This window comes from Carlito syrichta, unplaced genomic scaffold (genome assembly GCF_000164805.1).
Source record: "Carlito syrichta isolate Samal-C Ts95f unplaced genomic scaffold, Tarsius_syrichta-2.0.1 Scaffold308835, whole genome shotgun sequence".
In the NCBI taxonomy this organism is placed as follows: Eukaryota; Metazoa; Chordata; class Mammalia; order Primates; family Tarsiidae; genus Carlito; species Carlito syrichta.
Window position 1 is genome coordinate 828,277 of NW_007252931.1, and position 14,830 is coordinate 843,106.

Below are 14,830 nucleotides of genomic sequence, written 5' to 3' on the forward strand. Positions count from 1 at the left end.
TTTTTTTTTTTTTTTTTAAAGTCATGGCCTAAAATAGGGGATTTAGTGTTTAAAAAAAAATTTTTTTTTTCCTTTAATTTTGAATTGGAGTCTCACTCCGTCGCCCAGACTGGAGTGCAGTGGCACGCTCCCGGCCACCGCAGCCTCGACCCGCTGGGCTCCGGCGGTCCTTCCGCCTCAGCCTTCCGAGTAGCCAGAAGTACAGGCGTGCACTACCACGCCCGGCTAATTTTTTTGATTTATTGTAGAGGTGAGGTCTCGCTAAGTTGCCCGGGCGGGTCTCGAACCCGCGGGCTCAGGCAATCCACTCCCCTCGGCCTCCCAAAGCACTGGGATTACAGGCTGAGACACCGAGCCCGGCTGGGGGCTTTAGTTTTTGAGGATGGTACAGATATTTTGCATTTAAAAATTTAGGGTTGAGACAAGACCCATGTTGCCCCAAATCTGGGATCCTGATGAAAGCCTTCAACAATAGTGGACCAGGGATTCACTTATTTATGAATGCCTATATGTGAGTCTAATATTATAGGCATTACTGGCAATAAAAGCACAAATAATTGTATTATCAACATTTGTTTACAGTTACACTATGAAAGTGATCATTGCAGTACAAAAAGTTTCTAGGGACTGGGAGGGCTTGCCATTTGAACTGAGGCTTTGAGGCTAAGTAGTTTTCCAGGCAAAGTAGTTGCATTGAGACTAGGAGACACTAATCCATTCTCCAGAGTACATAGTGTGACATTTTAAAAATCAGTTACATACCAAAAACCTTTCCTTGATTTTTTTTTTCCCCTAGAGACAGAGTCTCACTATGTTGCCCAGGCTGGCCTCAAATTCCCGGGCTCACAGGATCCTCCTGCTTCCCAAGTAGCTGGGACTACAAGCATGCGACCCTGTGCCCAGCTCTTTCCTTGACTTTTAGTTGCAGTTAGAATAAAATTCAAACTGACACAGCCTGCTCTGCTTATGTATCCAACCTCTTCTACCACCATTGTTTCTCCTCACCCATTAAACTGTCCCAACACTTTCCCTCAACTATAGTGTGCTCTCTCATCACAGGGCTTTTGCACGTTTCTGTTCCTGATGCTCTTCCTCCAGCTCTTCACGTCTGTTTCAGTCTCATCCTTTAGGTCTCAAGAGTGCTGTCATGCAATTGAGTCTTCTCTACCCTCCTATGCTTCACTCTTTATTTCCTTAACAGAACTTGAATTAGAACCTTTAATTATCTTGTTTACTTTCTAACTTGTTTATTGTCTGTTTTTCCCCTTAGAACATAATCCATATGGCAGAGATGCTTATTTACAACTATAATCCCCAAGGTTCAGCCCAGTGCATGACTCCTGAATGTCAGAATGCCAAGAAATTCTGTATGCCTGATGCTATATGACTGGGAAATAAGCTGGAAATATGGCTTGGGGTCAAATTCCCATGATAAGGACTTTAAATATTTGAATATTCATGGTTTTCAACATTGCCCCATACTATTTCTTGCTTATTATTTTTCCTTAAATAGATTGACTTTTTAAACATAAATTTATACTAAAAAGAAAACCAGTATTTTTCTACTACAAATTCAGATAAAAGCATAACTGTTAACAAATGTTTGCCTATCTATCACCTAAAACCATCTCAAGTAACACCAATGGTTTACATATAAAACTTTGGGAAATCCTGCCAAATGTAAAGATAGTGATGGTTTAAGCAAGAGAGTGGCACAGTCATAAGTATTTTATAAAGAAATATGACACTAGTGTGGAGGATGTTAAGAATGGAGTTGAAGACCAATTAGGAAGCCACAGTAGTGAGAAAGGACTGGATTTGAACTAAGGCAATTAATATGGACAAAACAGATTAGGAAGTTTATATAGGTAGTAGATTCAATAGTAAGTGACTGATTAGATTATGGAAAAGAAGGGCTGAGGGTGGATCTGAGGTTTCTGGCTTATATAACTGAGTAGATAATAATTCCAATAATAGAGTGAGTTGAAGAGGAGAAGATATGGAAAAATGGAATTTATTTGAGGTATGTAGGTTCAAAGTGCTTCTGTCATGTTCAGGTGGTCATGTCCAGTATGTGGAAATATAGATGTAAAAGCTCAAAACAAGCTGGAGTATAAGAAATAGATTTGAAAATAGTGTGTAGTGGAGTTTAAACCACCATAGTGGATGAGATTGCCAGTGAGAATGGGTAGAACTTGAGGAGAAAGGGACAAGGACAAAACGCAGGCCAAATGTCTGGAGGAGGGGAGGCAGGCTGCCTTTCTCCAGCTGTACAATCTTATTTCTACCACCTCAAAAATAATAATAAATATTTCTTATTTAGTATATATGTAAAAGAATAGAGCTGTTTTAGAGCTCCTGATATATAGATCTCAAGAAAGAGTCAATCTGGCTCACTAGACAAAAATCTATTTTTAATTGTATAAAATTATACATATATAAAATACATAGAAAGTACTAAAAAGATAAGTAAAATCTTTGACACCAAAGGTGGACAGACCAGGGAACAATTTTTCTCAAGTTCTTTGGGATCTTACCAATTGGTATTTGAGAAAAATAATCCAGGAGGTGCAAGGACAATTCTTCCCACAACTTATACCCCTTGACACTTCTTCCCAGAGAAAGGGGCATAAGAGAAACTGAAATTTTTTATGATTCTTGGGTTGCAAATATCAATAAAAACAGATAAACACACCTGTTATTTAATGTGGGAGTCTCTACTCCAATTCTACACATGTGCTTGGAGAATTCAAGAAAGCCTCTTTCAAGCACTAATACAATTGTCAGTGAATTCCTTACCTTTGATCCCATATGTACTGGTCACCAAGAAGACTTCAAAAGCAAGAAAGTTGCCTTTTATCTTGCCCCTATCTAATCCAAAAGAGCAAATTGTGGACTGCTTCCTAATCTGTTTTTAAAAGCAAAGCCTGTATAGTTGTTATATGGAAAGCCCCAATTCCAGGAATATTAAACTTCCCAAGCTCAGTTTAGAAAGTCCACCGAGCAATAATATAGTATAAAAGGTCACAGAAACAAGGGGGAAGTATATCTTAGAAAGACCTCCAAAAAATTCTTCAAAAGGAGAAGGCTTTAGCTGTACTCCATGTGATTTCTCTCTTACTTCACCCAGTAGAGAGGTGGAGAAGAACAGTATTAAAAACACAAATAGGCCGGGCTCGGTGGCTCAGCCTGTGCTTTGGGAGGCCCGTGCTTTGGGAGGCCAAGGTGAGTGAATTGCCTGAGCCCAAGTGTTTGAGACCCGCCTGGGCAACTTGGTGAGACCTCATCTCTACATTAAATCAAAAAAATTAGCCTGGCATGGTAGTGCATGCCTGTAGTTCCAGCTACTTGGAAGGTTGAGGCAGAAGGATCGCCGGAGCCCAGCAGGTTGAGGCTGCGGTGGCCAGGAGCATGCCACTGCACTTCAGTCTGGGTGACAGAGTGAGACTCCAACTCAAAAAATAAGAATAAAAAAAAAAAAATAAATAAAAACACAAATAGGCTGGATGTGGTGGCTCACACCTACAATCCGAGCACTTTGGGACGCCAAGACGGGAGGATCACTTGAGACCAGGAGCTCGAAACCAGCCTGGGCAGCATAGCAAGAGCTTTTCTACAAAAAAATCACAAAAGTTAACCAGGTATATTGGCATGCTCCTGTAGTCTCAGCTACTTGGGAGGTTGAAGCAGAAGGATTGACTGAGTACAGGAGGTCAAGGCTGTGGTGAGCCATGATTGTGCCACTGCACTCCTGTCTGGGGGACAGAGTGACCCTCCAACTTAAAAAAAAGCACACACACAATTAGCTGATCATTGATTCTCTTTCCCTTCTTACAGTCTCCCAAGGTCCCAGTTAAGAAGTACTATAATACTAAAGTCTCATCTAATTTTCCTGATCAACTCATGCTGTAATAATCAAGGTAGAGGAAGAAGAAAGAAACATGAGAATCTAAGGTATGTACCTCTAAGGCAAGAAGCAGCAGCAACTTCATGGGAATGAGAAGAACATGGCTCTCACTCACCAAATAGGATCAATAATACTTGCAATGAACAAAATTTTGGGAGGAAGGAAATATATAAATATGTTTTTACTTTCTAAATCTCTGTAGACAGGAAGATCTAAATGCAGGGTTAACTAAGCTGGGTGAGCAGGGGAGAAGTTAAAAAGGAATACTGAAAGATTCAACCCTGACCCTCCTTTTTACTGTAGAGTGCATCCAGAAGTCTGGACTACTGGTATGGTATAGATATGCCCCAGAAGCAACTTCGGTACTAAACCCTCATGAATTATGTTTATAATTTCTCTTTTGTTTCTGGGCAGTATCTCTGGAGTGATATAAATAACAAGCTGGATCTCCACTTCATTTGGAATAATAAGATAGGGAAGCTTCAAAACAAAGGGGCATTTGGAGGCAGAGGAGTAAAGTAGTGGTGGGAAGGAGGAGGGGGTACCAAGCAGGTAACCCTCTTCAGACAAACTAAAACCAAAAGCGTCATACTTATACCCTGTTTGAGTACAAGAGAAAGCAGGAATGAGAGTAAGGATGCGGCACATTATCCTTATTCAGGCTACCTGTTATTTTGAAAGAAGGAGACATGAACACATAGTCACTTGTTTAGTGTTACTAATATGACTACACAGAATTAATCTGGAAGTTTAAGGGCTAACAAAGCTCCAAAGATAGCCTGCTTTTTCTTATAAAGTGTTTGAAATGAAACTTCATCCAAAAACTGGAAGTAAGAAAAGGTATCTCTTAGCAAATGGGAATCCAGGTATAGAATTTATACATATATATCTATATTTTAAAGTATAAAATTGAAAAAGTATGTACAGAAATCATCCTAAATCTTGGAAAGGAAACATACAAAAAAGGACCTGGAGAGGATGAGGAGTATGTCGGGGGATGATGGCCTAGCAGTTGGAAGAGTGCATATTGCCCAACTGCCCAGCAGCCAGCATGAGAATATCTTTCTTCTCCTTGTGGAAGCGCAGCTCCTTGCCTGCCAGTCGGGCTTCATCTAGTTCCCGTTCAGTGGAGGCCAACTCTCTAGACAGTGCCCCTGGCACACTCTGCTCCCGGCTCACCCAGTCCAAGGCCATTTGGTGGCGAATATCATCATCCAGGGCCCGGTGTGAATAATGCGCCAGCACCTCCTAGTGGGAGGGGAATGTGAAGATCACTGAGGAGATAAAGGTTCATATAACACATTGACCCAGCTGGGACTGGAAATCCTAGCTTTGGAGACCTAACACCCACACCTAAGTCCTTCAATGAGATTTTTTTTTTTTTAAGTTGGAGTCTCACTCTGCCACCCAGGCTGGAGTGCAGTAGCATGCTCATGGCTACTGCAGCCTCGACCTGCAAGGCTCAGGCAATCCTTCCCAGCCTTCCAAGTAGCCAGAACTGCAGGTGCGCGCCACCACACCCAGCTAATTTTTTGATTTATTGTAGAGACGAGGTAATGCCAAGTTGCCCGGGCTGGTCTCGAACCCCTGAGCTCAGGCAGTTCTTCGCCTTGGCCTCCCAAAGTGCTGGGATTACAGGCTTGAGTCACCACACCCAGCCTCAAGGAGATTCTTAAGGGAAACTTCCTAGAGAGGGAAGCGAGGCAGGCAAAAGAATCACAGTTAAGATTAAAAAAAAAATTAAAGACCCTCTCAATATCATGGATCTCTAAACCAGATGAATCTATAATGACTTTAAAACTCTGATGTCAGCATAGTCAGTAGACATGTCTTCCTGTCTGTGTGTATGTATATGCCCCTGAATGGGGCCCAGGCAATAGTTGGATTAATAGTTCCACCAAAGTCAACATATTATTTTACGTACTCTAAAATTTCTGTACTTGACCATATGATCACTTTTGCTAATTTTTTTTTAAGTGATCTCATTCCATCTCAACCCTGACTTCGGGTTAGCTTCACTTGGATGGGTTTTTAAAAAATTGCTTAGACCCTACCACTCTCCAGGTCAACTAAATCACAAGCTTCCCAAGTGTTACTACCATGCAGTTTGAGTTGAGAACCATTCGTCTATCTTTTCCTTGACTAGCATCTGTTTTCCCTTGATTGATATGAACTGTGGTAGTCTTCTTGCTTTAAATTGTCCACTACTGTACTGGTTGGGTTTCTTTTGGTTAGCCACTTTGAGAGGTTTGTACGGAAGCAAAAAGTCAAAATCAATTTTAAAAGTTTTTATCAGATTTACTCGATGCTCTCTGGTGATGTGAAAGTTTGATATCTTCCCACAATTGGAGGTACCTAACATTTCCCTTTGGGGAGTGAAGGATGAATTTAGTGTTAGTTGGTCCATGTCCTGTGATGCTCAAAACTATGACAACCCATAAATAAAATTATGAAATTCGAAAAAAAAAAAAAGATTTAAATAGGGGCCAGGCTCGATGGCTCAGCCTGTAATCCCAGCACTTTGGGAGGCCAAGGTGAGTGGATTTCCTGAGCCTTCGGGTTTGAGACCCACCCAGGCAACTTGGTGAGGCCTCATCTCTACAATAAACCACAAGAATTAGCTGGGCGTGGTAGTGCGTGCCTGTAGTTCCAGCTACTTGGAAGGCTGAGGCGGAAGGATTGCTGGAGCCCAGCAGGTTGAGGTTGCGGTGGCCAGGAGTGTGCCACTGCACTCCAGTCTGTGCCACAGAGTGAGACTCCAACTCAAAAAAAAAAAAAAAAAAAAGATTTAAATAGGAAAGATTATAGGAGTGAAGAAGGTACTTAAGTAAAGCTTTCAATATTCGCAACTTGGTAACTATAGTTTTGCTTATGAATAACATAGCTGGTACTTAAAAAGACTCTTCTGCTAGACTCTTGCCTCCCCTTCCCCCCCACCACCACATAAGATCTCTTACCTGCCGAGAGCACTGTCTTTCTCTCATGGCCTTAAGGCTGCCATTCCAGTGCAACAGTTGGAAAACTGTCATTAGCTCCTGAGGGAAAAAGGTATGAAGTACCAGGACAGTGATTTTATATTGGGAGGTTGTATCAGAATTACATGAGAAACATTTTGCTAAAATATCCTAACCACCTTCTTTCCCTCCCAGTATCAATGAGTTAGGGATTAGTAGGAAGCATTTTGTATACAATAGTAGGCTGACCCATGTTATTAAAGTCAGGAAAGTACATGGAACAGTACCTGGAACTCCAACATTGACTTGCCCTTGTTGGATTCCAACATGAATCGGAAGGCACCAATCCCTGTATTTGGGTTGTCAGCTTCCTCCCTGTTGCCCTGGTAACAGGAAAGGAAAAGACAAATAGATTTTCAATCAGGATTATTGTCTTGAGCAGCACTGTCCAACAGAAATATATAGCAGCCACGTATTTAAAATTTTTTAGCCGCCACATTGAAATAAAAATAAACAGGTAAAATTTAACCCAGTACATTCAAAATACTATTTTTCAACTGTAATCAGTATAAACGTTATTAACAAAGCATTTTACATTCTTGTACTCAGTTTCTGAAATCTGGCATCTCTTCTTTACTTAAAGCACATCTCAACTCATACAAGCCACATTTCAAGTGCGCAAAACCTATTTGTAGCTAGGGGCTAGTCTATAGGTCAGCACAGACTCTTAGGTCATCACACATTTCTTTTTATTTTTTTTTCTTTTTGAATTGGCATCTCTGTCACCCAGGCTGGAGTGTAGTGGCATGCTCACAGTCACTGCATCCTCAACCTGCTGAGCTCAGGTGATCCTTCTGCCTCAGCCTTCCAGGTAAGTTGGAACTACAGGCGTGTACCACCACACCTAATTTTTTGGTTTATTTTAGAGACAAAGTCTTGCCAAGTTGCCCAGGCTGGTCTCGAACCCGTGGTCTCAGGCAGTCCTCTTGCCTCCGCCTCCCAAAGTGCTGGATTACAGGCATGAGCCACTGCATCCAGCCATCACACATTTCATCTTGGGAAATAGAAAAAGGTCGATCTGGTTTTCCCTTTTTTTTTTTTTTTTTTTTTTTTTTTACAAAGAGGAAACACTGAGGCATAGAGAAGTGCTCTGATTTAGCCAAGAAAATAGAGTGAGTTAGACATACAGGATTGAACTAGCCTAGAGGACAACTGGGTAATGAATTTGAAAGGGAAACAGTAGGAGCCATAAGCATGCAGAATTCTGAGTAGCAGTTTGACCTTCTGGACATTTGCCTAATGTGTTTTCTATCGGTTATATAACCCTGCAGGGGTAGAACTAAGATGTACTGTTCTACCTTCAAACCTAGTATGTGTAAAAACCAACGCAGTATAGAAGTTAAGAGCACAGACTGGAACTCCTACTGGTAGACTGGCCCTGGTGAAGTCACCTAACCTCTCTATTCCCCAGTTTCCTCATCTGCAAAATGGGAATGATCATAGACCCACTTTATAGTATTATTTTGAGAATTAAATATATTTTCTAAATTAAAAATAAAATTTTATGTTATTTTATTTTTTTGAGACAGGGCCTTGCTCTGTTGTCCCGGCTAGAGTGCAGTGGTACAATCATGGCTCACTGCAGCCTCCACTTCTTGCCTTAGCCTCCACTTCTTGCCTCAGCCTCCACCTCTTGCCTCAGCCTCCTGAGTAGCTGAGACTACAGGTGCATACCACCACACCCTGCTAAATTTTTTTTTTTGGAGACAGTCCCTCACTCTATTGTCCAGGCTAGAGTATAGTGGTGTGATCACAGCTCACTGAAGCCTCTACCTCCTGGGCTCAAGGGATCCTCTTGCCTCAGCCTCCTGACTAGTTAGGGTTATAAGTGCATGTCACCACACCCTGCTAACTTTTTGTAGAGATGGGGTCTTGCTATGTTGCCCAGGCTGGTCTTAAACTCCTGGCCTCAAGCAGTCCTCTTGCCTTGACCTCCTAGCATGCTGGGATTATAAATGTGAGTCACTGAGCCTGGCCAAAAATAAATATATATATTTTTTTAGTTGGAGTCTCACTGTCACCCAGGTTGAAGTGCAGTGGCTCAGGTGATCCTTCCTCCTTAACCTTCCAAGTAGCTGAAACTACAGGCATGTGCCACCACACCCAGCTAATTTTTTGATTTATTGTAGAGACAAGATCTTGCCAAGTTACCCAGGCTGTTCCCAACCCCTGGGCTCAGGCATTTCTCTTGCCTCTGCCTCCGAAAGTGCTGGGATTACAGGTGTGAGCCACTGCTCCTGGCCCAAAAATAAAATTTTAAAAGGGATAAATGTGGTCTGGAAACTTCAATCATATAAAATGTAGGTGCATTATTGTTACGTAATCCAAATCCATTCTGATATTGGCTATAATTTGGTGACATTTGGTGGTAGTTTTTCTCTCTGGCTTAAATATTGGGGATGATTCCAGATCTTGGTGCTGGCTGGAACTTCCAAAACAGGGCATCTCCTGGTTGATTGCTGACCTGGTTTACTGACCTTTTGGCAATTTGATATAGGAAAACAGGGCCAGGATGCTACTGGGAATGCAGGGACCCAACTTTCTCCTCCTGCTTCCTGAGATGTTGGCTGTTCTTTCTAGCCAATTCCACATCTCGCCACATTCCAGATGAGAACTTTATTCTGTATTCTTTGAGAAAGGAAACTGGGTAGAGGTCAGGAGTCCATCAGTTTATATCCAAATTCAGTTTATTGTGGAGCACTTTATCATGGGGTTTTTCTCTTTATGTATCACACTTAAAATCAGATGCCAGGCACTTAGTAAGTAAGCCACAAGTGCTAGCTAATTATTATTACTGTTTTTACTGTGTGAATTCAACTGGAGGTCAAGACTACTCAAGAGCAACCCATATTGTTTTGTGACATGAGAAACAACCATGCTACACATGTGAATTAATCTTTGTGGTGAAACATGAATCACAAAATTTGGATTTATAAGTGGAGGGCTTTAACTGGGAAGAAGGAAAACGGTATTCTTCAAAATTAGGCTTTAGGGCTCTGAGGCAAGCAGCTGTTTCTTTTTTATTTTTAACTTGTAACATTTCATTTTTACTTGTAATTCTTCAATATGATACCTTATTCAGTGCCTTTCAAACTTTTCCATGACATGGCACATGTAAAATAATTACCATATCTGTATAGCAAACTGGAATATACAGAGGAGGCTCTTGGCAACTAGGGTGACTTTGGACAGAGGAGTTCATCTGCCCTAGGCCTTGCCCTGTTCCCTGAGAACTGAGGGAATCAATATCATGGCACACCTGCAGCCTATCTGGAGTACAACAGAATGACATGACCCACCAGTTGGGAAGTTCTGCCTCACATCACACTTCCACACCTAACATGGTTAAACCAACTCCATTTATTCAACAAATATTTAATTACAGAATACCTGATAAGTGAAAGGATCATTAGAATAGAGTTAGAAGCCGGGCTCGGTGGCTCAGCCTGTAATCCTGCACTTTTGGGAGGTTTAGGTGAGTGGATTGCCTGAGCCCGCGGGTTTGAGACCTGCCTGGGCAACTTAGCGAGACCTCATCTCTACAATAACTCAAAAATTAGCCGGGCATTATAGCGTGCGCCTGTAGTTCCAGCTACTTGGAAGGCTGAGGCTGAAGGATCGCCACAGCCCAGCAGGTCAAGGCTGAGGTGGCCAGGAGTGGCCACTGCACTCCAGTCTGGGCGACAGAGTGAGACTCCAACTCAAAAAAAAAAAAAAAAAGAATAGAGTTAGAAAGGAATCAGAGATAATTTAATTCAACTGACTTATTTTACAAATGAGAAAACTCAGACCCACTGAGACTAGGTGATTTGTCAAAAGGCAGAGTACAACATAGTATCACATTCAGGACCTTTAAAGAACAAAAGCTGAAAAGAAAAAATGTGGGCATCACTCTTTACCCATGCCTAAGACCAATGAAAACTTATTCTGGAGAATGGGATTCCACTGGGAAATTAATAAGCAATCCATTAAATTCGCAATTTTGGGGGTTAATCAAAGAGGAATAGTAGAATGGAAATAGTAGTAGTTCACATTTCTTAAACACTTTGCAGTAGACACTGCTGGTGACATACTCAACATCTTTCCTTCTTCCTTACTATAGAACTTTAATCTTGTTTAGTGACCACTGGTCTCTCGTGTGCCTCAGGGGAGAATTATTTTATCTCAACTCTAGAGAATAAAGCCCAATCCCCTTTGCCAGTAATTTGCTTTAAAGTGAGAATTCTGTCCATTGGAAAGTTGAAGGGAGGTCTTCCAGGGGATTTCTGGGAAGGAATTCCTTACTTACCTTATTAGAGATACTACAAAAGATTATCTATATTTCTAAATACTGGTAGTCCCAAAACAATGTTTATACATTTTAAGAGATATTATTTATGTATTACTTTTAGTTTGCTGTAATCAGAAGTGTCTGGATGATGATGGTAACCACGTTGAGCACCTCTTATAACTGCAAAAGTCAAACATGTCTTTTATTCATCTTTTGTTATTGGTATATAATGAGCACTACAGTTTTAATACAGTTTTTTAATTTCTTAAAATGTGTGTACTTTTTTGGCTCCCTCTGTATAGCTATATCTGTATTTAAAGTCTAGAATTCTGAGCCGGGTGTGGTGGCTCACGCCTGTAATCCCAGCACTTTGGGAGGTGGAGGAGAAAGGATTGCCTGAGTCCAGGGGTTCAAGATCAGCCTGGCAACTTGGTGTGAGACCTTGTCTCTACAATAAGTCAAAAAATTAGCTGGGTATGGTGATGCACGCCTGTAGTTCCAGCTACTTGCAAGGCTGAGGCAGAAGGATCACCTGAGCCTGGCAGGTCGATGCTGCAGTGGCTATGAGCATGCCACTGCACTTCAGCCTGGGTGACAGAGGGAGACTGACTCAAAAAAAAAAAAAAAAAAGAAAATGTGGAATTCTGTAGCCGTCTTATACCCTAAAGGAAGCCAGCCCAATGATAAAGCCAACATCTAGAGAATGACTGGATGGAGAGATAGAAAGAATCAGGAAAATCAACCAGCCCTAAAATCTGCCCTACTTCTGTCATGTGAGATAATAACATTTCCTTTCTTTATTTCCTTAAGTCAATTTGAAGTGAGATTTTTTCTTTTAACTTGCATTTAAGGTCATCTAAACAGATAACATGCTAAGTTTTTAAATATATTATCCAATAATCCTATATGATGGGTATAATTATTATCCTATTTTACAGATGAGGAAAATGAGACTTAGTGAAGTAACTTGCTCAAAGTTACATATCTGGTACCATTGGCCCTTCGTATTCGTAAGTTCTACATCCATGGATTTAACCAACTGTGAACCAAAAATATTTTTTAGAAAGTGCATCTGTACTGCACTACTTTTTAAAATTGTCATTATTCCCTAAACAATACAGTATAATAACTATTTACATTATATTAGGTAAGTAATCTTGAGATGACTTAAAGCATTCAGGAGGATGTGCCATTTTATATGAAGGACTTGAGCATCCTCAGACTTTCATATCCTCAAGAGGTTCTGGAAACAATCCCCCTTGGACACTGATTGACAACTATAGAGCAGTAATCTCAATAACAATTAATTCAGAGTCCATGCTCATAACTACTATATATCCTGCTTTCTCTAATCCAAACTAATGTTTCATTTTATTTATTTATTTATTTTCTTTTTTTGAGTTGAAGTCTCACTCGTTGCCCAGGTTGGAGTGCAGTGGCACACTCACGGCCACCCCAGCATCTACCTGCTGGGGTCCAGTGAGTCTTCCGCCTCAGCCTTCCAAGTAGCTGGAACTACAGGCATGTGCTCTCATGCCCGGCTAATTTTTTGATTTATTGTAGAGAAGATGTCTCACTAAGTTGCCCGGGCTGGTCATGAACCCTGGGCTCAGGCAATCCACTCACCTCGGCCTCCCAAAGTGCTGGGATTACAGGCTGAGCCCCAAGCCCGGCCTGTTTCATTTTATAATACGTTGGATGACTCAAGAGTGGCAGGTGTACTTTCCAAAAAATTTAATGGCTTTGATTAATATAAAAAAGTTTTGATTCCCTGCAGATGCTGTTGATTGGGGCAAAGAATAATGGGAGAAAAACAGCTGGGTCCTAAGTAACAGAGGGTAGCCAATTTATGATTTAAAGTGTTCAACATCTAATCCTCAAAGCAGATAACTGAAGCAACTTAGTATATGTGTAATTATATCTTTTTTTTTTTAGTTGGAGTCTCATTCCGTCGCCCAGGCTGGAGTGCCGTGGCACACTCACGGCCATCCCAGCGTCAAGCTGCTGGGCTCTGGTGATCCTTCTGCCTCAGCCTCCCAAGTAGCTGGAACTACAGGTGCGTGCTCCCTCACCTGGCTAATTTTTTGATTTACTGTAGAGAAGAGATCTCGCTAAGTTGCCCAGGATGGTTGTGAACACGTGGGCTTAGGCAATCCACTCACTTCGGCCTCCCAAAGTGCTGGGATTACAGGCTGAGCCACCGAGCCTGGCCTGTATTTCATTTTATAATACGGTGGGTGACTCAAGAGTGGCAGGTGTACTTTCCAAAAAATTTAATGGCTTTGATTAATATAAAAAAGTTTTGATTCCCTGCAGATGCTGTTGATTGGGGCAAAGAATAATGGGAGAAAAACAGCTGGGTCCTAAGTAACAGAGGGAAGCCAATTTATGATTTAAAGTGTTCAACATCTAATCCTCAAAGCAGATAACTGAAGCAATTTAGTATATGTGTAATTATATCTTTTTTTTTTTTTTTTTTTTTAGTTGGAGTCTCATTTCGTCGCCCAGGCTGAAGTGCTGTGGCACACTCACGGCCATCCCAGCGTCAATGGGCTCTGGCTATCCTTCAGCCTCAGCCTTCCAAGTAGCCAGAACTACAGGCGCACGCTACTACGCCTGGCTAATTTTTTTTTTTGAGTTGGAGTCTCATTCTGTCGCCCAGTCTGGAGTGCAGTGGCTGCTCCCGGCCACCGCAGCCTTGACCTGCTGGGCTCCGGCGATCCTTCCGCCTCAGCCTTGCAAGTAGCTGGAACTACAGGCACGCGATACCATGCCTGGCTAATTTTTTAAAATTTTTATTGTAGAAATGAGGTCTCGCCAAGTTGCCCAGGCAGGTCTCGAACCCGCGGGCTCAGGCAATCCACTCACCTCAGCCTCCCAAAGGCGCGGGATTATAGGCTGAGCCACCGAGCCTGGCTTTTTTTTTTACAATTTATTGTAGAGACGAGGTCTTGCCAAGTTGCCTGGGCTGGTCTTGAACCTGCAGGCTCAGGCAATCTCCTCGCCTCAGGCTTCCAAAGTGCTGGGATTACAGGCTGAGCCATGGAGCCCGGCCACATCTTTTTTTCCCCTTTGAGTCGGGATTTCACTCAGTCGCCCAGACTGGAGTGTAGTGGCATGATCACGGTTCACGGCAGCCTCAAACTGTTGGGCTCAAGTGATCCTCCTTCCTTAGCCTCAAGTAGCTGGGACTGCAGGTGTGTGCCACCATGCCCAGTTAATTTTTTGTAGAGATAGTGTCTTGCTGTGTTTCCCAGGCTGGAATCAAACTCCTGGACTCAAGCAATCCTTCTGCCTTGGTCTCCCAAAATGCTGGAATTACAAGTGTGAGCCACATGCCTGGGTACATCTTAACTAAATGCAGAGAAAACAGAAACAGAAACTTAATTTAACTTTATCACCCTATCTGCATTTCTGAATTTGGTGGGGGCCAGGGAATGGAGGAAGAAGGCATGGTTAATTTCTAACATGTGACTCTTACATCTTAGTCTGCCTGGGGTTTTGTTGTTGTTGTTGTTCTGTTTTTTGTTTTTTAAGAGACAGTGTCTTGCTCTGTCACCTAGGCTGGAATTCAGTGACACCATCACAGCTTACTGCAGCAGTGAACTGCTAGGCCCTGAACTCCTGGGCTCAAATAGA

General features: G+C 42.0%; 1 protein-coding gene across 1 annotated transcript in view; it reads right to left on the minus strand.

Moving 5' to 3' along the window:
- Nucleotides 1-4,603: 4,603 nt before the first annotated feature.
- Nucleotides 4,604-14,830, minus strand: part of LIX1L (limb and CNS expressed 1 like) — a 28,420-nt gene continuing 18,193 nt past the window's right edge. The window contains exons 5-7 of the mRNA XM_008066035.2: nucleotides 7,149-7,244; nucleotides 6,865-6,942; nucleotides 4,604-5,155 (exon numbers count right to left, since the gene is read on the minus strand). Of these exons, the coding sequence (XP_008064226.2) occupies nucleotides 4,913-5,155; nucleotides 6,865-6,942; nucleotides 7,149-7,244 (417 nt within the window). The 3' untranslated portion in view covers nucleotides 4,604-4,912. The remainder of the gene's footprint in view (nucleotides 5,156-6,864; nucleotides 6,943-7,148; nucleotides 7,245-14,830) is intronic.